Source organism: Strongylocentrotus purpuratus, unplaced genomic scaffold (assembly GCF_000002235.5).
Source record: "Strongylocentrotus purpuratus isolate Spur 01 unplaced genomic scaffold, Spur_5.0 spur5_scaffold_16, whole genome shotgun sequence".
NCBI classification, from domain to species: Eukaryota; Metazoa; Echinodermata; class Echinoidea; order Camarodonta; family Strongylocentrotidae; genus Strongylocentrotus; species Strongylocentrotus purpuratus.
Genome location: NW_022145601.1, coordinates 13800650 through 13826211, shown reverse-complemented (window position 1 = coordinate 13826211; position 25562 = coordinate 13800650). Strand labels below are relative to the sequence as shown.

General features: G+C 37.9%; 2 protein-coding genes and 1 non-coding gene across 3 annotated transcripts; 1 reads left to right on the top strand and 2 right to left on the bottom strand.

Moving 5' to 3' along the window:
• Positions 1-4571: 4571 nt before the first annotated feature.
• On the bottom strand, positions 4572-14146 carry LOC591480 (transmembrane protein 26-like). Its single transcript, XM_791040.2, has 3 exons — positions 13923-14146; positions 5870-6002; positions 4572-5417 (listed from the first exon to the last, which is right to left on the bottom strand). Exons 1-3 carry the CDS (start codon positions 14144-14146, stop codon positions 4572-4574), a joined length of 1203 nt encoding a protein of 400 aa, XP_796133.2.
• A 3131-nt stretch (positions 14147-17277) lies between these two features.
• Positions 17278-17350, top strand: TRNAV-UAC. The gene has a single exon. It is a non-coding gene; the product is annotated as a tRNA-Val (tRNA).
• Positions 17351-21001: 3651 nt separating this feature from the next.
• LOC100889324 lies at positions 21002-24986 on the bottom strand. Its single transcript, XM_011671749.2, has 4 exons — positions 24888-24986; positions 24010-24314; positions 22638-22686; positions 21002-21515 (listed from the first exon to the last, which is right to left on the bottom strand). The coding sequence occupies exons 2-4, from the start codon at positions 24311-24313 to the stop codon at positions 21266-21268; spliced, it is 603 nt and encodes a 200-aa protein (XP_011670051.2). The 5' UTR covers position 24314; positions 24888-24986; the 3' UTR covers positions 21002-21265.
• Positions 24987-25562: the final 576 nt, after the last annotated feature.

The following is a 25562-nucleotide window of genomic DNA, read 5'->3' as shown; positions in this document are numbered from 1 at the left end:
TTTAAAGCGGGGGTGGGGGGAGGGGCTAAAGTATTTACGATCAGGAAGAGAGGAGCGCAAATTGGCGTGGGGTCCAGGGGGCAGGGCCTCCGGAAGCTCGGGGGTTGTAAGCAGCTAATAATTGTCAGATGAGCATCCATGCAGGGGCCTGTCTTAGGGCCCTAGGTGGGGTTCAAGGGGGCACAGCCCCCGGAAGCTCAGGGTTTTTAAGCATTTAATAACTGTCAGATGAGCATATTTTGATACCTCATTTTACCTCGGGTCACTTTCTTTCTTTCTTTCTAGTTCTCTTTAACATACTTTATACAAAAAGTGAGGGGGGGGGGCTCGAGTCCCCTGAGCCCCGCCGTTCCGCGGAACCTGACATGTAGGCTTTTAAATAAGCATATTTTTTGCTTGACTGTGAATTTAGGGATATGTCATTTGCCAACATGCGCTTAACAAATTATAATTTACTAAAAAGTGAGAAAAAACCCAGGAAAATCATGTCATTTCAGCAACATTTGTAAATCACTGGTATCGAATATGAAGAAAAAACAGTTTGAATTTTATTTAGGGGGTCAACTGTCCGCCCCCCCCCCCCTCCCCCATCAGTACGCCAGGGAGTGTTGTATTGTAGACGTATCTTAGGTTGGTGATCGTTCGTCCACCAACAGAAACTTGACCATAAAAAGCCTTTCTCATGATGAATTCAGCATAGATGTTGAATAGTTATGGGGATAGGATGCAGCCTTGACGGACAACTTGACCAATAGTGAACCTTATGATGTAGCCATTCTCTCTTCTTACTGTTGCTTCTTGGTCTTGGTAGAGCGACTGGATGAGTTGAATAATATGTGCTGGAAAGCCCATCTAGCTCATAATCTTCCATAGGCGTTTATGTTGTCCGCAGTCAAAAGCTTTGGAATGATCAATAAAGCTAGGGAGAGAAGTTGTTGAAATTCTCTGCTTTTCTCCATCAAATTTTTGAGATTGCCAATTTGGTTTCTTGTCCCTCTTTCTTTTCTGAACCCTGTTTGTTTCTAATTCTTTCAGCAATTAAGTGAAGAAGAATCTTACCGGCATGCGGAGTAATAGAAATAGTGCGGGTGTTGGCACATTCATTATTTTGTAACACCTTTCTTTGGGAGTGGGAGAAAAACAGCTCTATTCCAGTTTTGTGGCCATATTCTCTGTCTCCATATTTTGTTACACAGCTATGCATGACCTTTACGCCCTCCTCTCCACTCTCTTTGAGAAGCTTCGCAGGGAATTTTCAATACCAGGTGCTTTCTCAGGTCTCAGATGATTTATTGCTTCCTTCGCTCCATTTTGTAAGATGTCAGGTTCAAGCATGGGCTCGTCCTCGACGCTTATACTCCTTCATGAGTATCAACTTCTTCAGTTTCTTTTGCAGTATACGGTTTTACACAATATTACTTCTTTCACGTTGCCTTTATATCTTCATCCTCTGTTAAAATGTTCCCATTTTCATCCTTCAAGACATATAAGTTTTGGTGTAGGTTTCTTGGTCAGTGACTTGATGTGTTACTAACTTCACTATCTCTTCATGACAACAAACTACAGTTGATCGACATCATAATGCGCGAGTCTGCAGGATGATTGGGTGTTCAGAAATAGGCAAAAGCACAAGCTGGTCATTACCGTCAAGATGAGGTTCCTGTTGAAGTGATTCCAGGCAATGATGTCATGCCAAGGAAAGGTCTGTCCACAACATAATTATGAAGAAGCAGGCAACATCATAGTACAGCAAGCGATTCGAATTGCTGCTAATGAGAAGAGGTATGTTAGGGTCCTAGTGGATGACACATACTACTTTTGCATCATTATCTACATGACGGACTTATGAAACGCTAATGACCATGGAGACGCCCATCACAGATCGAACTGTTATTAATGTTCCTGCCACTGTATACAAGTTAGGGGATATCATTCCATCGATGTTGGCAGGACATGCGTTGACGGGATGCGACACTCTTGGGGCATACTTTGGCATTCGATAGGGTACAATGCTGAAAGTGATGAAGCAGAACATTCTCCCTTAGAACTCAGTTGGCAATGTTGATGCAGCATGGTCATATGTCATCACTCAACCTACTCAATGCTTTGCTTCATGTTATGGACAGTCAACAACCAGCTCAATGTCAGAGGCTCGTATCGACGTGTGGCTATCAAGGGTCCGAAGACTAGGAGCTACAAATACCCCAAACCTTGCCTCACTACCTCAAACTACTGAAGCGTTTGTAGAAAATGTTAAGAGAGCTCATTTGCAAACATGTGTGTGGAAGCACGCCTTACAGTCAAAACTTCGAACACATTTGTTTTGAATATTTTTGCAGAATGAAGTGTTAAATGACACCCTCTTTCGCATAGAATATTTTAGGGTTCCTAACACTTTAGAGGGCTTTTAAACAAATTTCAAGATTTTGAAGCAAAGTTATAAACGGATATAAAAAATATCGGTAGTTCGTAATTTTTAGGTTCATATAAAAGAATCTAGTACCTTAGAATACAAATCTAGTTTCCTAACGCTGTCACTGAAAAGGGGCATTTATCACCATACGCCACCTCATATCTATGGGACAGAGAGCATAACATTCAATCGTGTTTTCTTCGAGTATTAAATTACAAAATAAAAATAAATGTGCAGCACAATTTTTACTCACTATATCCAGTGCATCTGACTCATGACATATGATAATCTCATGTTAGAAATGGGTATTTGGCCATCATTTTGAACAATGCAAGTTAATGTGTCTATAGAGGGCGCCATTCCGAATTATGCAAATTTACATATCATTTGTGATCATACAACATCGCAATTTTTATTTAGAGATGATTGTAGAAAAAAATCAAGATATTTGACTGCCACTTAATGTAGTAAAATGCTGTTAACACTTTTTATATCATTAATTTTGGTTAAAAAGGGGATTTTGGCGGCCATTTTGTATGACGTCACATATCTCAAATTGCTCAATGCTGACAGAGTGTCAGCAATCGGATTCTTCAAATTGATGGTCTAAGGAACTATAATCCAAAAAAAAAAAAAAACTATAGACCCTAAAACAAGGTATATCGAGATGGCTGCCGGACTAACAGTGGTTTCACGAAATTTACCTTTATTATAATGGTTAAAAAATAGATCTTCAATTAATTTCTTTCGCGGCACCCCTGTTGAAAAACGCTGAGTTAAAGAAACCGCAGGCGACGCTCCGGGAAATGGAAGTTGTTCAAATGAATTAAATTTTAAGGAGGAAAAATAGACAACAGTATCAATAGCATCTCTAGTGCATACGTAAATTATGAAAAACGACAATCAGTCAGCAAAATGTATAATAAGAATTGATTCAAATGGCATGTCATGGTTTTCAGTTCAGTTGAAAATTAGAGTAAGAGGACAATGTTTTATAATAGTTATTTTTAATAACAAACAAATGTTGTTAATGTTATATAGAAGAGCGAAACATTATAAATAGACACAATCTTCGAATCATAACTAGCCTGGTGCATATAAGCATTACTTTAAAGCCCCACTGTTTATAGCTACTTGCGCCCTCTTTAATAGCAAACAATGCCTAATCGATGACCATTGGTCCCCCATGATCATCTTTTTCTTGTGTTAAGTGAGTCTGATTTGATGAGATAACCACCTGCCAGTCACCTTGCAGGGTGGTCTAATCCCTCCTTTAAACTAGTACAGATGGGCTTAAACGGAATTCCGAGTCTAGATTTAACAGTGCCCTCGATTCTTTCTCCGGATAAAGTACATTACCCTGCTTATTGTTCCTCTCTCGTTCCCTAAAAGGGGCTGTAGCATGGGATATACTGGTTGACGCCATTAACGTCTTATTTTGGACAACTGCACGTACATGAATGGACTTGAAACTGGCTCATCGCACGCTAGCGTTCGCGAAACAGACCAAAGTTCTCCTTCGGTTTCGCGTTTGTTGCACGCACGTGAATATGTAGTCCTATACTGCGGTCGCGTCGTAAAATTTTAAATTTTAAATTCACTTTGTGAAAAATATGTTTTACTATTTGTCTTAAGATGGCGCAATTTGTTTTCCTATCGGATCTATCTAGACAAAGAGTGTGGCCAACTTTGTTTCATTCTGATGCTTAGTTGGGCAAAGCAGAGCACAAGAACATGCGCCTTGTTGTGTCCAGTTGAAAACATGTGCATCAATGGCCCTCTTTCTCATTTACGAATACAAAATTAGATTCACTAATCAATATTGTAATTATTTCTAATTAAATTTTGAAGTACGATTTGAACAATTATCTTTCAACGTCGTAATAAGTAAACACAGAACTACAACAAACGAACCTAACATCCTCCCCCGTGGACAGATGACGGATTATCTAAACGTGTATATCACATTTAACATTTGAATTTAGAAAGAATTATGACAATTAACGACGTGACGTCATGTAAAGTAATATTCAGGAAACATCGTAGTAATGTTGATTTCTTATTATTTCCTCACGTGATATAATTTTTGGCAACGAACATGTCGAATGGCACTTAGGAATAAGAATATAACTATTCTGTGGTGAGATAATTTACATAGTTACGGGCGGTAGAGGACCTGAACAGCTGCCCGGTATTGCTCAATATCATATGGATCATTCATTTGGGTTTCCCCGAGGTCTACATTCGACTGTCGTTCATCCTCCTCCTGAGCTTTCAGGTGTTCCAATTTGCGCTGATTATCTGCGGCTACCTTCTCCTGGTGCACAACGATCAACCGATATAACTGCAGCATCAAGACCAACGCGTTCTTGCTGGTGAAGAATAGACTAAGATGCGTGAAGATTTTATAATGGGAGATAAGAATGAGACGAAGGATCAGGAAGGGTCCATCCTGAAGACAAAGCGCAACCATGACAGCCCAGATCTCCGATTCAAGACACGCACATCGGTTGTATGGATACACCTTGTCTTCGTCTTCCGGACGCACCGGAAGCACGCGGTTCTTCCCTGGCGGATTCGGCAAAGGCATCACCTGTCCAAAGCGCCCCCAAGGCCAGGGTATCCGCGTATGCATCACAACCCGACGCATCTTCGCCAGGCGGTGCCACTTGTTGACGTCCGTTTCTTCAAGAACCCTCGGCTGTGTAGGTCTTACCGAGAGGCTGTACTCTGGTGATCCCCTGGTGGATGTTAGAACCAGGGTGAACTGGACGAGGCTCCATGACCAGAGGGTCAGCACGGCTGTGATCAGCTCACGGTTATACGGAGATTCATCGGAATTAAAGCTGTCAAAGAATTCGATGATATCCGCAGCAGTGGCGATGTAGACCAGTAGGAGCTGAGAGAGCTGATCTCTTGTGATCTCCCCCTTTGGTAGAAGCCAACGTCCAACGATCAACACAAATAATAGTAGTTGCTCCAGGGCTAACACCCATGTCCTTGCCTACGATTTTTTTTAAATGAAATAAAAAGGAAAAATTCCATTAAACATACATGTACATGATAACGTATCCCGTGAAACGAAATAAATCAATTTAGATGATTAACTAATTCTGTTCATATTGATGTATATTTCATATGCATTTTAATGTGTAGGTTTATTTGTAATTTTTTGTTTAATATATAATATATATATATATATATATATATATATATATATATATAATAATTGTTTGTCAATGTATTTTGTCTTTTACAGTTCTTAGAGACTTCGGTGCAAAACACTTGATATTAACCATTATATTATTATTATTATTATTATTATTATTATTATTATTATTATTATTATTATTATTATCATTGGCTACGGGCAAGATTTGTCATAGATATGTGGCAGATCTTATCGATAACATGTTTCATTAAAAAAAACGGGCCCCTTATCTCTTTTATAATTACCATTACAAGGTCGTCAGTATATTGCACATCCTGACTAACGGCAGGCACCCCTCTTCGGTTCAGCAAGTCAAACTCTAAGATCCAGATTGAAGGCACGGACCCCGCCAAGAAAAACAAGACGCTCGGGCAAAACCTGTAGAAAGGAAGGAAAAATGTAACATATTTATTTAAAGTCATATGTTCAACCTCTTCCCGCGGATAAAACATGAAAACCCTTTCGTTTAATCAATCAATCAACAGGTATCATAATATTCCCTATATTTCAAGAGACACCTACATTTAATTAAGATGGGGAGGATGGGATGGGGCTAACCCGCTAAAAAAAAAAATGACGCTTAATCAACGTAAAAGAATGACCAAGAGAAACAGAGGGTGAAAAAGATATAACAATGTCAATACTTTATAATCCTTTTTTTTTAGAACGACGGTGACTTATATTATTTTGCTCTAACTGAAATCGTTCACTAATTCAAAAGAAGGATAGCTTTATTCAGGAAATATGATAATTGACTGCACTAGACGATTCAAATTTTCCATTTTCATATCACTCAAGGATGAATTTCAAACATGAATAATGGGAGACTCTTATTCAAGGGCATTGCAAACAATTGTACTCTATTCGCAATTTATTCAAACTGATACATTGTGATTGATCATGTGAGTAGCATATCTGTGATGAGTAGCCTATCTTTTATTGAAATATAGCTACATTAGTTTAAGCATAGTATAGTGGCGTATCCGGGTTTTGGCCTCAAAGGGGGCAAGCTATCCAAAACTACAGTGGTCTATACACTTATGGCTCCGCAAGGAAGAAGGAGACCACTTTCTGGGGGTCTTGATGTTTATTGTGAAGAGGGTGCCCCTCCCCCCCCCAAAAAAAAGACTTACAATTTAGAGGGGCAATATGTCGTTACTCCCAATTAATAGTGATTAAAAAATATATTGCTATTATCATGAATGAGCGAGCAAACAAGAGAGGTTCTCTTAATAACTCCTTGTCCTAGGCTTAAATGCAAAATTGATCTTCATGAAACTTATTTGCAATATCGCAATGCAACTGGAAATAAGTTATAAATGAAAATGTCTCCAGTACTTTATTTTAACGTGCAATGTAACCATTAAAATAACCTGACTAAATTTCTTTCTAATAGTAGAAAATTTTAAATCATTTTTTAGGATGTGCCCCACTGACATCATTCCAAATACGTCCACGTTAAGTATTATGGCGATGACTTTCGGACAAAAATGTTGAGAGGGCAGGTAGAGACAGGAAGACCCCCCCCCCCCCCCACGCCCTTCCCCCTCACACCCTTTCCCCACACTTTTGCATTATATCCACCAACCGCCAGATTGGGCTCACTGTCTGGAATTAATTCAGAAAGAATAATGCATCAAGTACATGAACAATGTATCTCAACGAAAATGCGGGATGAATGCGTCAATTATACTGCTCAGCACGGATTACCTGACCGACAAACCTGATTTTTAAATCGGTTTCGAAACGCGCAAACAAGTATTGATATTTTGATCGAATCCCCGATCTATTTTGCAGTGATCCTTTCATGGTCCCTCATACTTGCGCATTTGAAGGAGAAGGGCAAGGGGGCAATTTGCCCCCTCCTGACACGTTTCAAAGATGGGGGTGGGATGGGGAAGCAGCCAGATTTTATGAAAATCAGTTGTGTTTATTAAAGTGTAATTAAAAGTTTTCAATCCATCATTTAGTTTTTAATCAAAGTCCCTTGTCTTCAAAGGGCTTTGGGATAATACCGTGTGAGCAACAAAAAAAGTTCACACCTAGAAAATTGCTAATTATTTTAAAAATGATCTATGAACAGTAAATTATTATACATCTTTAAATATGAAAAAGTGTTTTATCCCAAATCATTTGATATCATTTTTGTCTGATACCAAATGATTTGGGATAAAACACTCTTTCATAAGATGTATAATTATTTACTGTTCGTAGATGATTTTTTAAAATAATTAGCAATTTTCTAGGTGTAATTTTTTGTGGACTCACACTGTATATCCCCCCCCCCCCCAAAAAAAAAAGGGAGCACGCACACCCACAGACACGGTAACAAAGCTTCAATTTCGCATCCTTTGAATATAATTATTTGATGTCTTGAGTACATTAGCGATGTAGGAACTTTGCAGAATTGAAGTGTAAAAGAAAATGAGATTCAATCAACTTCTCAATAATATTACAAATACATGATAGAAGAGGTCACCCGGAATGTTCTAATACAAAACTATACATAAAATAAATTGTTGGACCACTGCCAGTTTATGACACTGTCTGCGCAGTTGAATTGATATACTGAACTATACTGCTTGCGTATAAATAGGCCAAAGGGATTGCAATTATCTGCACGCACCATTTCAGTAATTAATTTTAGTTTCACCCCCGCGGATCGGTAACAGACTCGGTACATACTCGACTATTTAATCAGGAATTTGCTTCGAACATGGCTGTCAATTTCATATTGGCCGTGGGTCAGATATTATTACCCACAACTTATACGGCTAATAAAAGTTACATTTACATGTACATAAAAACGCACGCATATCCCGTATCTACGCAGCTATACTAAATAGGGACTTTTCGATTTGCATGTCGACATAGTAATTGACTGCTACGTTTGAAGTCCTTTTAAGGACATGTGACATCCTTTTAAGGCATTAGCAATGCCTTAAAATGACTGGGGACTTTTCGATTTGCACGTCGACATAGTTGACTGCTACGTTTGAAGTCCTTTTAAGGACATGTGACGTCCTTTTAAGGCATTAGCAAAGCCTTAAAATGACGCCACACGTAGCAGTCCACTGTGTCGACGTGCAAATCGAAAAGTCCTATTAACCGTATCCGGACACCTACCCTCTGGACAACCACCCCCGGATAAGCACCCCTAGGATAGCCACACTCTAGGACAACTACCCCTAGGATAACTACCCCGGACAACTACCCCAAGACAACTTCCCCCTAGGACAACCACCCTTCAGGACAACTACCCCTGGACAACTATCCCCACACATATAGGACATATACCTCCTTGGCATTAACCACCTATGGTAACTACCATCAAAATACTCTCGGACAATAACCACTTAGGGTAATTATCATGCGGGGGTAGTTATCCTAGAGGATGGCTGTCCTATGGGGTAGTTGTCTGGGTGTAGTTGCCCGGGGGTAGTTGTCCTAGGGGGTAGTTGTCCTATAGAGGGTGGTTGTCCTAGAGGGTAGTTGTTTGGGGTAGTTGTCCGGGGGAAGTTGTCCTAGGGGGTAGTTGTCCTAGAGGGTGGTTATCCTAGGGGTGGTTATCCGGAGGGCGGTTTTCCAGGGGACAGGTGTCCTAGAGTCATAATTAACAAGACCAAACAAAACAACAACAAGAAACAAAAACAATACAAGACAAACAAACAAACAAAACAATGAACCTGAACAAAAATGGGAATCGTGATTTTGAAACACCGCCTAAAAATACCACAAATTTAGAATACGATATTAAAAAAACTTATCAAGGAACCCAACAAAAAGAGAGAGAGAGAGAGAAAGGGAAAGAGAGAGAGAGAGAGAGGGGGGGAGAGAGAGAAAGGGGTGTGTGTGGATAACACCATGAATAGAAAAAAGTGATCCTTGCATGGTTCCTAAACAATTATATATCTAAGCATTTGAGTTCACTCTTGAGGATCCGCTGATGGTTAGAAGTCTTCTCTTAAAGGGGCACGTTCCCGCAAGTGTAGTTATCGGAACACGCCATCTGCGTAAGAGCCGTATTCTGTTGGTGTCAATAGGCAGGTAAGGCAGCTATAGCACCGTCCGCCAGCGCGTACGTATTTTGAACGCCCTCTGGAATACGGGGAACATGCCCCTTTAATAAAATAATGATCTTCCTAACGGTGACTTTAAACAAACTAATCATTATCTACTTTCGATTATCATCGTCTACGATCGTTGGTAATTATAGACCTTGGCTCTGTTTGTGTGATGGACCAATATTGGTTCAATAATTAGGAATTTAATTCAATTATTGGGGTCACAAGTCTGACGGGGCTACAGGAGAGAGGTGATGACTATGAAAAAAATAGAAAATCTAGTTTGCTTACTAAATTATACTATATTCAATTTGTCAATTATAGTGAAAGAATGTGGATATATTAAGATACTCTTTCTTATTATCTCTGTCTGTCTTTCACTCTCTCTCTCTCCCGTTATCTTCTCTTACCGTATAGGTGTATAATGTACAAAATAATCATTCGATGCCGTAATATTTGGGCTGTATCATTCCTTTTTTTTCCCCCTATATTTTACTCCTATACGATGCAATGTTCATGATGACAATGGAAGAGCGGTGCTAATATCGGAGCGCCTGGAGCACCTCGCGTGATGGATAACTATGATTGTGTGCTATAAAAATGAAAATTATTCATATTATTATTCATAATGATGTTCTCTTTTCCGTTTTGTGTATTGTAATTGTTTATCCCTGCAACCGGAGTGTTGGCTCAGTCAGTAGAGCGTCCGCCTCACAACCGGGAGGTCGTGGGTTCGAACCCCGGCCGCGTCATACCAAAAGACGTTAAAAGATGGGAGTTGTTGCTACCTTGTTTGGCGTTCAACAATAAGGGATAGAGCAACGTCGATCTGGCGCTGCTCAGTGGCTGCCGGGCTCACGATCAATTGGGCAAAAAGAATTTCCGTTTCGGTTTTATAAAATTTGGAGTGGACTATTAGGATATTATTATTATTATTATTATATTATTATGAGATGCATCCAATGTAATTCAAATCTTGGTCCTGGGTTTCATGTAACTTCTTTATTACTGTGTTATACGTACTTTCTTCAATAAAGATGAATAAACGACATATTATTATTAATATATATAATATTAATATTATTATTATTATTATTATCATTATTATTATCATTGTTATCATTGTTATCATCATCATTATTGGGTGTGTTAAAAAAAGAAGTATGCTTTGCGCTTGGTGAGACGTGAAATGCACTTTTAGTCTGACTATTTTATGCTTTGCGCACGTATTTTATGAAAACCGTATATATTTTATCACACCAAAGAGGAGCGCTTAAAGTTGACAACTGCATGCTCCACGTTTTAGATCCGTGCAAGAACTTAGCAACAGGACTTCAGTAGGTGCTTTCTACACAAGATACATGCAAATGAAGTGAGGTAATTAAAGCATTGCGACGCCTTCATCGAAAACAATATTACCATCAACTTACAAGGGAACAGAGAAAAAGGCTTTCATTGTATATCCATACAATACTCGATCGATCTCTTCATCTCTTTCTCTCCCCTCCTCCTTCCTGTTCTTTCATTTTGTTCTCCTTCTTCTTCCTTGTAAATCCTATTCTCTTCCTTTTCCCATCTAGCCGCTCGCTCTCTCTTTTTCTCTCTCTCGATCCTCCTCCTCCTCCCTCCTGTTCTTTCACCGTTTCTCCTTCTCCTTCTCCATTGTCTAACCTTTTCTCTTCCCTTTTCCATCTCTGTCATTGCACTAAACTCGTTATTTTTCTCTTTTTTCTCCATTCTTGAACACAAGTTTGATCTTTCCTAATAGGGGATCTATAGCTTCAAAAGCTCTGCGTCTTTTATAGGTTTCCTCCACTTTTTCTTAAACTATGATTTAATTACCTGTAAACAAAGGTCGATTTGATGCGAACACACCACATTGTGATATGCAGTGCACACTCTGTCTGTCCACTCATATAGGAGATGAATTTCACTATATTTTTATTTGTCCATATTTTCAAAGGGAGAGATGTTTATAGTTATCAAAAAAGTATTGTAAGTCTAAGCTCCCAAGTGCTATGCACATGACAGAACTTTTTAATGCTAGAAGCACTTCTCAGTTTGAAGAATTTAGCAAGATTTACTCGCCTTATTATGTTGAAGTTTTATCCAAAAACAGAGAAAGAAGATGAGTTCAAGCAATACAAGAAGTACAATTAGAGCTAAACCTACACGTACTCGTAGCGGTAGAATAGTGAAACCTCCTACTTTGTTTACTATATCTTGTAAATAGACTGCATTATACTTATACATTCATTATTGTCACTTTCTACACTGTACATGTATATATATATACTTTGTGTTTACTAGTTGGTTCATTTTTCATGTTTGTACTTTCAAACACTATATACCTATTATATACCTATTATCGTTTGTATCTTTGTGTCATTATGTATGAGAATTGTTTTCCTAAGTCATGCATTGGTATTTATACTTTTATGTTTGTTTGTACTCTCATACCCCGAGAGGGGGTCGAAGTGTCAATAAAATTCTAATTCTAATTCTAATTTAGAATGATTATTTTCTGCAATTCTTTTATAATGATGCAATGCATAGAAGTATGTACACCACTTAATATAAGTGCGACATCATTATTGTACCGATTTTGATTATGCATTGCATTTTTTTGTTTATGTTTTATTATATATGTACATGTATAAATTATGTAATATGAGAAAAAGGGGGAAAATTGAAACATTGAGCTATATATACATATTCTTTTCCAACATGATAACGGGTCATTAAAGCCGGGACTAAATTCGAATTAGCCTTAAAGGGAGCCCAACCTTTCTTGTCTATGAAATTTGGTAAAAACAAATATGCAGGAGGTAATGCATTTTGATTAGTTGAGATCATTCATCAGGCATTTAAATAAACTAGTATGCATAATGTCCCATCTGCAATGTTGTCATTATGTCAAACGAGAAAACAACTTTCTGCTTTTCTTTACACATAAACTCTGGAATGTTTGTTGATTTATAGTATTTAAGTGGAACAGACAAAAGCTTCATGATGGGAAAATGGTTATTTAAGTTATTTTGTGAACTGACAAATGGGCAGTTCTCTTTGTATCACGCAACAATTACATTTACCGCTTTGCAAAGTAGTTGAATTCCGGCATCGTGACCCCCCAAAACAATTTTTGATTCTGAAACGTTCTTAATACTGATCATTATTCTTCCACCTTTTCTCACAGCTTCGTCATCAATAAGTTTCTCTGATTACATGGAGGGCAAATATTGTATAGTACAATATCTTGTACAATAATATATTATCTCAAGAATCGAAACAATCTTTCCGGTCGGACAGAGACCTGCCCCCCCCCCTATCACTCGCCAATGTTTTAAGCCAATTTTATTATCCCTGTTTGCCTTCATGCCATTGATATCAAGTAGAATATGTGAGGAATTTTTATTATTATCATGAAGGAGTGTGTTTTGATCACTGTATATGAACACAATTAGCATGCACATGTATAAATGCTTTTTGCTCATCTTTCACTAAACTATTTTTGGTCTGACATGTTCATTACCTGCGTGTATTATTGCGTAAAAGGAGAGAGGAATAAATGAGTATCGAATTAAATACGGACACCCAAACTAAAACCAAATATGTAAGGGGTTGACGTTCATAAGGCTATAATTGCCCTTTTTGTTAACTTCACATTCTCGTAAAAGGTTGCTTGCTCATTCCCTTTCATGTATATCATGTTTGTATGTTTAATGATTTTTATGGAGAATGAAATAACATGAGAGAGAAAAAAAATCGCAATCCTAAACACCTATCTAAAGATTTTAAAGGTAAAGACCAGTTATGTTCATGCGATTGCATCGTGAAAGAAATGTTGTGGAATCGATCAGAAAAGGTTGATCATCTAGCATCTAGCATCTGCAAGGTTCTGGAATCATCAAAATGGTAAGAAATTTGGCCCATTCTTCGTAAAGTTACAAGCACTATACACAGAAAGATGTATGTGGGACTACCCTATATCTCTCACAGACCATGAGAGAAACAAATTTACCAAATTCGTAGGCGGTTTTCCGGCAAATTTGTTATCATCATGTATTAGTCAAAACATATTCTTTCACATGATTGGGGTAATGAGAGCTTCCATTTCATTTTTTGAAATTGGGGCGTTTCCAATACTGGTCTTTACCTTTAAGACGAAAATGTTTCCTCAGCTAAATGTCCCCGGAGCAAATTTCGAATCGATTTAGCACTGTTATGTACTCACCATTTCCACTCTTCCCCCTTGTTCTTCACGATGGTAAAGACGGTCTCGAGAAGGAGACCGATGATGGTGAGGGCTAGGAACCACAGTCGGCGGTCGTCGGTCACGGTGACGGCCCGGGCGACGGACGTCAGGTTGTGGACGATGAACATGACACGGGTGACGAGGGCGAGGCAGAGCTTCGTACCGGAGCAAGAGAAGTGCTCCTCGCAACATTTGAGAGCCATCTCGGTCGAGGAGGAAGTTTGGGGTGGATTGGGTCGGGATGCCGGGATGAGGATGAGAAGGATGAGAACGACAGAGAAAGAGTGAGAGGGAGAAAGATATTTATATAGAGATCGAGAACAAGTGATGGACAGGAGGGCAGACGGGGAAAGAGAGACAGAGAGAAAGGGAAAGAGACAGACGGAGAGAGAGAGAGAGAGAGAGTGAGAGAGAGTGAGGGGGAGACAGAAGGGAAACTGACAAAGACAGAGACTGACAGAGACAGAGAGAGAGAGATAGAGAGAAAGAGAGAGAGGGGGAGGGGAGGCAGAGAGACGGATGCCGTGGGGGGGGGGGGGTAATGGGGATGGAGACGGTAGAAGTATATTTCCAACTCTATAACCTCAAGAATTATTATAGCCCTGGTCGATTATTAATCCTCAGATATCACCAAAGCCAATATCTGCTTTATGAACTTGAAGATAATAGCACCTTTCTCCTTTGAAAAAAAAAATCATCTACCTCTGCTTTGGCAACAAATACTTCCACCAAACGAAAGGAACTGCAATGGGGACTGAAATTCGCCCCTGCATGCGATCATGCCTATACGTTACATCTATATGGCGGTGCTCGAAGTAGAATTTTTTGCCAGACAAATTCTCAAACCTAGCATGTTCTTCCGCTACATCGATGATATATTTCTCCTTTAGCGTCCGTGTGAAGTGTGAACTCACTAGGTTACATTCCCCTGATTTACAATTTTACACTGATGGAGACATCGAGATCTCAGGTACATTTCCTAGGTGTAATATCCGCAGAAATGAAAACATACTGGTCAATCCATCATCAGATATCATCAGGTGAAATGTCTTGTTTTTGAGAATGAAGACAATCGCTTCCCCGTTATTATATACTCGCTAACTTGAAGGAGAGACAGCTGCTCACATACTAGGGTCTTCTTCCTCCAATCCGTAACTTTACTATGCGCTATAGATCGTAGCAACCAAAAATCAAACCGATATATTATAATTACTAGTCGCATTGAAAACCTGGAAACTCGCGATGTGTGAGAAGTGACGGTAGATGAAAGCTTTTTGTAATCAAGCCATGTATCACAATTCATGTAAGTGATGATACAGACCCAAATCTGTCAATGAATAAAATTTTAATTTAGATAAAAGCGTTTCTTGTTATTTCCTATCTTCTCACCTGATTTCCAATGTTCTCTCCTCACCTGTTATTTTCGGACTAAGTACTTAACTAATTAATCTCGCCTTCACATTGATTTCATTTTTAATATCAAGTAATACTCTGCCTAGTGTTCTCTCATAACAAACGTAGCGTCTAGAATTCAAACTTACATCTCTAACATATACCTGCATACAGGGGCGTACGCAGGATTTTTTCAAGGGGGGGGGGGGTTTAAAACCTGGCCCAAAATATTTTGCTCCCGAAAATTTGAAAATCGCGCCGACCGAAAAGTCGCTCAGTGTGTGTGTGTGTGTGTGTGTGTGGGGGGGGGGGGGGGGTAAGCGGACACTTTTTTTTTTTTTTTTGGTCTCGAAATTTGAAATTTGACTTTTTTTTTCGTGGGGGGGGGGTGGGTAAGGTCACTTTACGTTAGCCGTGGTCATAATTTTTTTTTTTTTTTTTTTTTTTTTTTTTTTTTAATTTAAAAAAAAAGATGAAAAAAAAAAGGGTTTTTTTAAATTTTTTTTTAGGGGGGTTTACACAAATATAAATACCAAAGGAGGGTTTGAACCCCCAAAATCTCCCCTGCGTACGCCCCTGCCTGCATATACCATCATAGATGTCTTCTCAAAAGCCAAATAAACAACCACAAGTTCCAAGCTATACGCTAATATAACTGTATCTAAGTTTTGATGACTCTAACAATACATTGAAGTAAACTAAATTCCAATTCCAATGGATAATGTTGCTTCAATCTCACATCCATGCAGGTATCGATTATGGTTGACTGAAATAGGAAAATCCGCTGATCTTCTTGAATACAAGAAATATCAAGTGAGGAGTTCCAATTTTGAAGAAATCCCCTGTCCGACGAACGGACTGGTTTTCTTCAGGTTTCAGGCAAATTGCAAACAGACGCAGTACATTATTTTATCGAAGCGTACGACGGACAAAGTAATAGAGACTATTAGATTTGCACGACGGAGAACGTGGACTGCCCTTTTAAGGCAATGTGACGTCCTTTTAAGGCACTGGCAGTGACGTCACATTGCCTTAAAAGGGCAGTCCACGTTCTCCGTCGTGCAAATCTAAAAGTCCCTAATAGGAGGCTGAAGCGGACTTTCCTATAGAAATGATTTTGCGCCAAACGCCAATTCTCGCTCACGGGGGATGTTTATTATTTTGAAGTATATCTTGTCAAGTATAGGGTGATTGACTCAATACTGAGGTTTAAAAAGTTATATTCCTTGATATCATCAATATGGGATTCCAATGAATTATTTAAGCACTGTTTTATGAAATAAAATAATTTTATTGTATGCCAATTTTGTACCTCCTGGCATGTTACCACCGACTCTTTTGCCTTTAACTTAATTGCTTAATTAATAAGTGAATGAAATACTTTGTAACGAGGCACCAAAGATTTATATATCAAATTTTTATTACATTACGAAAGTAGCCTATTGGGAGAGATAGAACCACAATTGTCCAAACTATAAAGTTCATCATGGTTTTGAGAACAAAAAATGAATTGGAATTAATAATTGTTAAGAATGCATATCATTTAAAAAGTCATATTTTCTTTTACATAATATGAAACAAATCATGATAAATGGATCGCTAAATGCAGTTTCATTTCACCCACCTGCTTAACTATGCTTGATCCATTTATTATGATTATAATGATGTCAAGGATAATTGATATTTTCAAATCGTTTCATTTTCTTTAAAAATGACCTCAATTAACAGACATTACATTCGTTGAATTATGGATAATAATCGGGTTTCTGACACTGCCATTTCGGATTCTTGGATATGTCATTCACTTATTGATCATTGATCACTGTATAACACGGACTTTGTGGAAAAAAAACAGTCTGTGATTAGATTTGTTATGAGTCACCCTATACACAACGCGTTGACTGAACGTCGATTCCACAATATCGCCCTCTATGCCCGAGATGTTTCCGTAGTGTAGTGGTTATCACGTGGGTTTTACACACCCAAGGTCCCCGGTTCGAGCCCGGGCGGAAACACTTTTTCTTTTACTTTTTACCTTGTGTCGGATACTGAGTAAAGGGGTGCGATACGTGGTGGGAACCATTCCTTTTGTAATCTTTTCAGTTCATCTTCAGTTCATTTGACTTTCAAAAAATGGTACCTTAAATAAATGTACAAGGCCCACAACTGCATGCCAGGGAGTTTTCATATTTGCATCCAAAACAGAGAATTTGAAACATACCTAAATGATTTATGTATATATCCTCCTCTCTCTCTCTCTCTCTCTATCTTTCTTTCTCTCTCTCTAATAATAATATATAATAATAAGATATTTCTATACCACAAATTACATAATGCCTCTAAGCGGTTTAGAAGGAAAATAGTTGATAAGTAAAGGAAACATAATTTGCATTCTCTCCCTCTCTCTCCTCTTCTGCTTCTCACATTCCCTGTCACTCTCTCTCTCTCTCTCTCACACACACAATCTCACCTTTTCTGTACATGCAATATGGAATTGATTTTATCGATGAACATTTTAAAACTTTATATTTATTACAAAGTGTTTTCACAGAGTTGATAAAACAAGTAATAACAAACACTTTACATAGTACTTGTATATATTTCAGTTTAAAAATATTTTTAAAAAATGTAAGTACATAATGTATGTATACATTATATCATAAGAGATATGGGCCCATTGCACAAACTTACAATTGATGGTAACTTTTCCATCAATAGTAACTACCATGGAAACCTTGATTTTGGTTGGCTGTTGAGCCCTGTTACAATGGTAGTTGCCATTGATGGCAGAGTTACCATCAATTATAAGTTTTATGCAACAGGGGCCTGGTCATGCAATTGCATAGTGAAAGAGACAGTGTGGAATTGATCAGAAAATGTTGACCATGTAGCATAAAATATTGGTTTGTACTGCAAGGTTCAGGAATCATCAAAATGCGGATAAGAAATTTGGCCCAGTCTTGGTAAAAGTAACAAGCACTGTATACAGATAGATGTATACAGGAACAAGACTACACAAACACGTCGCAAACAAATGTGGTCCTCATTTTTAAGCTGTCATATCAGAATGTGAAGGCATTTGAAGTGCCATGCTTTTCAGGGAACATTTTTACTCTGATAAGTTCTTCCACATTTGCATAATAACAATGAAAATGCTCACGAATTATTTTCACCTCTCCCCAGGCCCAGAACTCAATCTTTTCTTTAAACATACAATCATTGATTGTAAAATATTTAAACTTTACTACAACTAAAACAGCTGACAATACAAATTCAATGTATAATCATGTTATTATTTATTATTATTTGTCACCCTTGTTCATAATTTAAGTGCATCCCTTTAAAAAATTAATTTTGATTTCAATATTTAAAAAAATACAGATGCATTTACAGCACTACACAACATGTAATATCTGAGATAAATTAGAGTCCTATACAATCATGTGATTGCATTGTGAAAGACACTGTGAGAAAGAAATAGAGAAAGGTTGATTATGAAGTCTATGGAAATGTATACAGATGTATACTGAAGCAAATCACATACACTGTACCGTGACACAGAAATTGGTATATGGGACCTCACACAAGTTTGGTCCAAAAATGTTCACCTATTTCATGTCATATTTAGAGTATAAGGGCATTAGCTGAGCAATTGTTTCAAGGGGATATTTCTACTATCATATTATTCCACACTAACTTACTACTAAAATAGTGATAACATCACCACTTGTAATGCGCCGGTATCCATCAAAATAATGATGCTCATGCATGGCACGTAGAAAATAGAGTAGAAATAGTCACATAAACATGAACACTTTGAGTAAAAAAATTAAACATGAAATTATATGATACACTAAACTTAAAGGCCCACTGCACTACTTATAATAGCTACCTGCGCCCTCTATATAACAGACAATGTATAATCAGTGATCATTGGTCCTCCATGATCCTCTTTTTCTATGCAACATTGAACAAGTATGTCTTGAGTGCGGTTTTAAATTCTTTGACAAATGACAGATTACGAATAGATTGTGGCAGTTGTTCCGCGCCTAGAAACAAAGTATTAGGCGCAATATAAATGTGAGCTATTATTATTATTATTATAGTATGGACCGGCCTATGCCTAGCTATGCCCAAAAAGCCCTATCCCCCATTGTACAACCAATTAAGATGAATTTGATGATCTGAGATGTCTAGAAGGATTGTATAGTTTAATCAAACTACGATTATACTGAGGGGCAGACCCATGTAAAGAATGAAATACAAGCAGGAGTTAATAACTTTGGGTATGTAATACCACCCATTTGTAAATCTTAACATGCAATTTAATTGTGTTGCTTTCAGTTAACGTCATTAACCCACCTCAATACTATACCCTTGTCATTTTTCACATGCAAACAACATTTGGGTGCTAAGTTAGGCTCTACATTTTTTTTTTCCCCCAGAAAAGTAGACTACTTTTCATGTATTGTAAAAACAAGACAAAAATAATATTTCAGGCTAAGGATTTGGATCAAATGAGAGAAGATAAATATATTTCAGAGATGACTAGATGGTAAAAAAACATATCTTCTGTGATTGTTTTGTCACTATTTTTCGACTATTTACTTTTGACTAGGGTATGTGCAACACGCAGGAATGATGGAAGCGTTTGAAATGAAGAAGACAATCTATTTTAGGTGTGACAGCTACCTAGAAAGTTAGGCTGGCAGTACAGTGATCATGAGAGTTTGGATGGATTAGGATGGCATTCAAGTGAGATTGGAAATGGGACATCTAAATCAATACGCCCCCTCTCTAGAACCGCTGCTGATCTTGATCGGAACTGTACCTGCTCATAAGGCCAAAAAAAAAAAATTGTTTGGTTGTCCTCGATTGCTTTTCTGGAGTAGGGGCGGGCGGGCGGATTTTTTTTAAATTTTTTTTAAAATTTTTTTTTTAATTCATTTTTGTGTGTCTTTTTTTGATTTTTTTTTTTTTTTTCCCCCATTTTTTTTTTTTTTTTTAAATAATTTTTTTTCCATAAAAAAAAAATCATTGGGATTGTCAAGCATTTAAACAAACAAAGTCTATAAAACACTTTAATATGGTAAAAGACTAGTTTAATGTACAATGAATATCAAGACCAACACAGAAAGTATTTTGGGCTTTGAAATACAGCACCTTTTAAATCTCCATTGTACTACTAATAGCTACTTGCGCCCTTTATGTAGCAAACAATGCCTAATCGGTGACCATTGGTCCCCCGTGATCCTCTTTATCTTATATTAACTGAGAGCTGATTTGATGAGATAACCACCTGTCCAGTGACCTTGCAGGGTGGTCTAATCCCTCCTGATAGACGGCGCTATACAAATGCCTATTATTATTAGTAGTAGTAGTCTAGTACAGATGGGCTTTAAAATGAGTTTAAGAATGCTCAGAACCTGATTTGAATGAACGGCATTTTGACATAGAAAAATAAAAATGGCAAGTTTAATAAATACCTAATTGCGTACTGAAAAGACCAACGGGACGCATTTTGATCCTTGCAAATGCATAAAATGGTATGTTTGGTAATAAAGATTGCTCCCCAAAAAAAAAATTAAATTAAAAAAAAAAAAAAAAAAAATAGAATTAAAAAAATAAAAAATAAAATAAAAAATAAAAATACGAGCGGCCCGAAAATGACGAGCGGGCGGTCGAGGACAACCAAATTATTTTTTTGTTTTGGCCTAACACTCATCTCTTCTTGGAACAAATGAGAGATGAGAAATATATTTCAGAAATAAGATAGTCAAAAAAGTATCTTCTGTGATGTTTTTTCACTATCTTTCGAATATTTTATGACTATTTACTTTTGACTAGGGTATGACAACACACAGGAATGATGGGAGCACTGATCTTGATCGAAACTGAACCTGCTCATATAACACTCATCTCACATTTTTCTATTTATATTTAGATATAAGACCACGGGCACCGGACTCTTTCAGTGCTTGATCAAGTTGACTCAAAGTCCTATTTGATCCCGCATTCCATCGGTGTAACAGCTTGATGTACATTTCAGGATAGCTCCTCATTTCCTTCTTTTCGATCCCTTCTGCGATGCTGTACTTGATGTCCAAGGAAGCACTAAGGCTGTAATAATGACTTGAGAGTAGGAGCTCGGATAGATTCCTGATGTGGACGTCTGTGACCCTTGAGTGAGTGATGGATTATATATATAACAAAGAAGAGAGAGAGAAAGAGAAAGCTAGGTACATATTACAATTGACCCCCCCCCCCCAAAAAAAAAAAATGCCCCCAAAGAACAATCCCCTCCCCCCAGACAATTACCCTCAAAAAAATTACCCTACCCCCGGGACAATTACACCCTGAGAAAGAAAAAAAATCTGCTCTTATTAAAAAGCAACTTATTATCAGGGTAGACTTCCCCTTTAATGAACAGGGGGTGGGGGGGTAATTGTCTTCAGGAGGTAATTGTCATAGCGGGTACAAAAAAAATTGGGGGTGTGGTTCTCCTTGGGGGGGGGGGGGGTATTTTTCCTGGGGGTACTCATCTAGGGGGCGGGGTAAATGTCCAGGGCGTAATTGATTTAACTTTTTTTTAATAGAAGTAACATTAGTAAGCAAATAATTACCGTTGATGAAGGTGATGGGACAAACTATCACTTCCGAGGCGATCTGGATGTAGCCATCTTTCCGAAGCGAAGCTGAGGAAGGATAGCGTATACATCCAGATCGCCAAGGAAGTGATAGTTTGCCATCGCCTGAAACGGTGATTATTTGCTTTATATTCCACATCGGAAACATTTCACTTCTTCCGTCATTTTAGAGCAACAAGTCATCAATTAACAGCTAGCAAACGGTGTAAGATACGTACAGTGCATGCAGTATGGTGTACATATGGTGTGACCATATAGTTCTTGCGTGACCAAACTTTGCGTACTAACACTAAAAGCGTTTAAAGAGGAGAGCAATACGCAACGTATACAATTAAAGTGTGTTGCACTGTGTGGATAGTACTTCTATCTTCAGTAAAAGTGCGTTGCACTCAGTGTAGATAGTACTACTATCTACACCGTGCAACGACCTTATCTTCTCCCATCAATGATGGGCGAACTCTCTTTCATCACATGATTTACTTTTAACCAATCGTAGAGCAAGATTCTTAGTATGTGGAATATAAAAGCTCATATCTAATAATATGCAGAGATATTTTTTTGATTTAACAATTTTTTTTTTTTTTTTTTAATTGATTGTCTATTTATTTATAATTATAAAAAATAATTTTAAAAAATGTGCAATACCGGTACTTACATTTCATTCTTATTTGCTTCACACCCTGGTTGGCTCTCTGATTTTGCACCTTAAAAAAGACAGAAATTTAAACCATATCGTTATTTAAATTGCAAATGTACTGACAGAAATTATTATAATGCTATTTGAGTATATTATGTACTATACTTCATTTGCTCATAATTTCTACTACAAAAATGATAACTTTAATATTCAAGAACATTCATACATTTAAAATGAAAGCATTTCTACATCTAACACTAAAATTACAGAATTAAATCATTTATTGTTTACTGCCACTACTACTACTACTACGTCTACTATTACTACGTCTACTACTACTTCTAATAATAATAATATATTTATAGAGCTCATGATAAACAAATATCTGTTGTACAGACAAAATGTGACACAATTTACAGTGAAACATAATACACAGTGCAAAGTACTAAATCTAGCATTTTTCAAAACAAGAGTTAGTACATTTAGATACAATTCGACCAATTAACAAAATATATAAAACAAAATGGAAATTGCAGGTACTATGTGTTTGCAAAACACCCACATAAAACAAAGAGAAAATGCAAATTTCTTCATTATGAATATGAATTAAAGATAATCTTTATAATTAAAGGCTTGTTTCCATAATTCTATATACTTAAAGCCCGTCTGCACTAGTTTGGCCAGGAGGGATTAGACCACCCAGCATGGTCACTGACATGTGGTTATCTCATCAACTCAGCTCTCAATTAACATAAGAAAAAGAGGATCATGGGGGACCAACTGGCACCATTTAGGCATTGTTTTCTATTTAAAGGGAGCAAGTAGCTACAAGTAGTGCAGTGGTGATTTAATATACTTGATGCAGTTCCTTATCTTATTTTCCTAAAAGCATTGAAAGAATAAGCACTTCAATTTTAAAGGTAAAGACCAGTTTTGGAAACGCCCCCCTCTCAAAAAATGAAATGGAAGCTCTTATTACCAATCATGTGAAAGAATATGTTTTGACTAATACTTGATGATAACAATTTTGCCGGGAAACTAGGGGGAAAACCACCTACTAATTGATATATTTGGTAAATTAGTTTATCTATTGGGACCAAATAGATATAACGCACGTGTCGCGCACTTGTGTGTAGTCCCATATACATCTTTCTGTGTACAGTGCTTGTAACTTTACGAAGACTAGGCCAAATTTCTTAATCATTTTGATGATTCCAGAACCTTGCAGTACACACCAATACTTATATGCTAGATGATCATCCTTTTCTGATCGATTCCACACCGTTTCTTTCACAATGCAATCGCATGACCATAACTGGTCTTTATCTTTAAATAAAAAATATTCAGAACTACTACAAAAATATTAACATTAAAACAATGTTATACTGACCAGGGTTAGATGTAGGAAATAGTTCGTCAACAATGGGATGAAGGTTGGCTGTCCGAAGTGCATGAATCAACGCCTCTTGCTGTTCAGCCTTACCCTGACCCTCATGCCACTGGCAAAGCATACTCTCTGTCCCGCTGTAGTTAATGTCATAAGTGCGTGTGTTGGTCTGCTTGTAGCGAGCGATTTCAGCTGGTATGAAACCCAAAGCTTTCCCAAGATTATCAATGTCTTCTACCTCGGATATTCTTCGAGCCACTTGTTTGAGGATGTCACTAAAGTCATGAGGTTCTGCGTTGGCACTCATACTGTATGGGGAAGGGGGGGGGGGAGAATATGCTTTGTAATTCAATTTCAATTTTTCATAACCACATGATTCACAAGCCTGAACTGAAATAGTCACTTTATTTTAATTAGATCAAGCAAAAATCCTAATTTCAGCATTATTTGGAGAAATTTTCCCAAAGAGAGAGGAGGGGGGGGGGGGGGTGATACTTAAATCTGCATCAGTTATTTTAGTTTTACCATACAAATGCTATCATGTCAATTCCAACAAAAGTTCTAATGACCTCTACTGAAAACATACTGGAAAGACAATTTCAAATTTGACATGTAAAAATAGAATTCACCCACCACAAACTTTGGTATACCAGAAATAGACATGCATGTCATCATGGGCATGGCATTGGCTCCATAATAACACTCAACACATGTATTGTATCCTCAATACATGCAGAGCTACTACTAGTAGTTGTACACGGCAGATCTCAATTTATCGTCAAAACAAAAGGTCAGAAATGATGACCAAACTCACAAAACAAAGTGAAAATGTTTTAGCTATTATCATTCATACAATATGAAAGAAGAAACAGAATTCATACCTGGCAGTCTGGGTGAGCTTTATAATGGATTCCTTTATGGGAGTCCGGAGATCGGTAGGCCTATTAATCACCGATCAGTTCCGTAGAGAAAAGTGCGTGAATTAGGATTTCTACATGTATAGATGCCATGGCCATGGAGGTTTTATTCTGGGTATTCCCCAAATCGTTAGTAGTCTGCAAAGTCAGACTTTGTTCAGATACTCATCAAATTCTCTGATGGCTTATTTATTGTAGCCAATTAAACCCATCAAGATGAGATTTCATTTAGGTGTTTATGGTCAGGCGCGGATCCAGGATTTCTTAGGGGAGGGGGCCCAACTTTTTTTTTTTTTTGCTTCCGAAAATTTTCAAATCGCGGCGGCCGAAAAGTCGCTCAGTGGGGGGGGGGGGGGGGGGGGGGGGGGGGGGGTGGTACAGAGCACAATTTTTTTTTTTTGCTTCCGAAAATTTGAAAAACGCGCCGGCCAAAAATTCGCTCAGTGGGGGGGGGGGGGGGGGGGGGGTGGTAGTGAGCACATTTTTTTTTTTGATCCTCAAAATTTTTTCAATTTGCACCCCCCCCCCCCCTTGAGCGCCAGGGGGGGGGGGGGGCCCAACCCAAAAAAAGGTAAAAATCACGTGATTTTACATGATTTTTTTCTCAAGGGGGGGGGGGGTCCGGGCCCCCGGGGCCCC

Coding starts and splice junctions, on each gene's coding strand:
- LOC100889324 (XM_011671749.2), bottom strand. CDS start 24,313: ATGAGTGCCAACGCAGAACCTCATGACTTTAGTGACATCCTCAAACAA. Junction 22,687..24,009: donor ATTTCCTACATCTAACCCTG/GTCAGTATAACA, acceptor GTCTTTTTTAAG/GTGCAAAATCAGAGAGCCAA. Junction 21,516..22,637: donor GAAGCAAATAAGAATGAAAT/GTAAGTACCGGT, acceptor CACTCACTCAAG/GGTCACAGACGTCCACATCA.
- LOC591480 (XM_791040.2), bottom strand. CDS start 14,146: ATGGCTCTCAAATGTTGCGAGGAGCACTTCTCTTGCTCCGGTACGAAG. Junction 6,003..13,922: donor AAGGGGGAAGAGTGGAAATG/GTGAGTACATAA, acceptor TCCTTTCTACAG/GTTTTGCCCGAGCGTCTTGT. Junction 5,418..5,869: donor ATACTGACGACCTTGTAATG/GTAATTATAAAA, acceptor AAAAAATCGTAG/GCAAGGACATGGGTGTTAGC.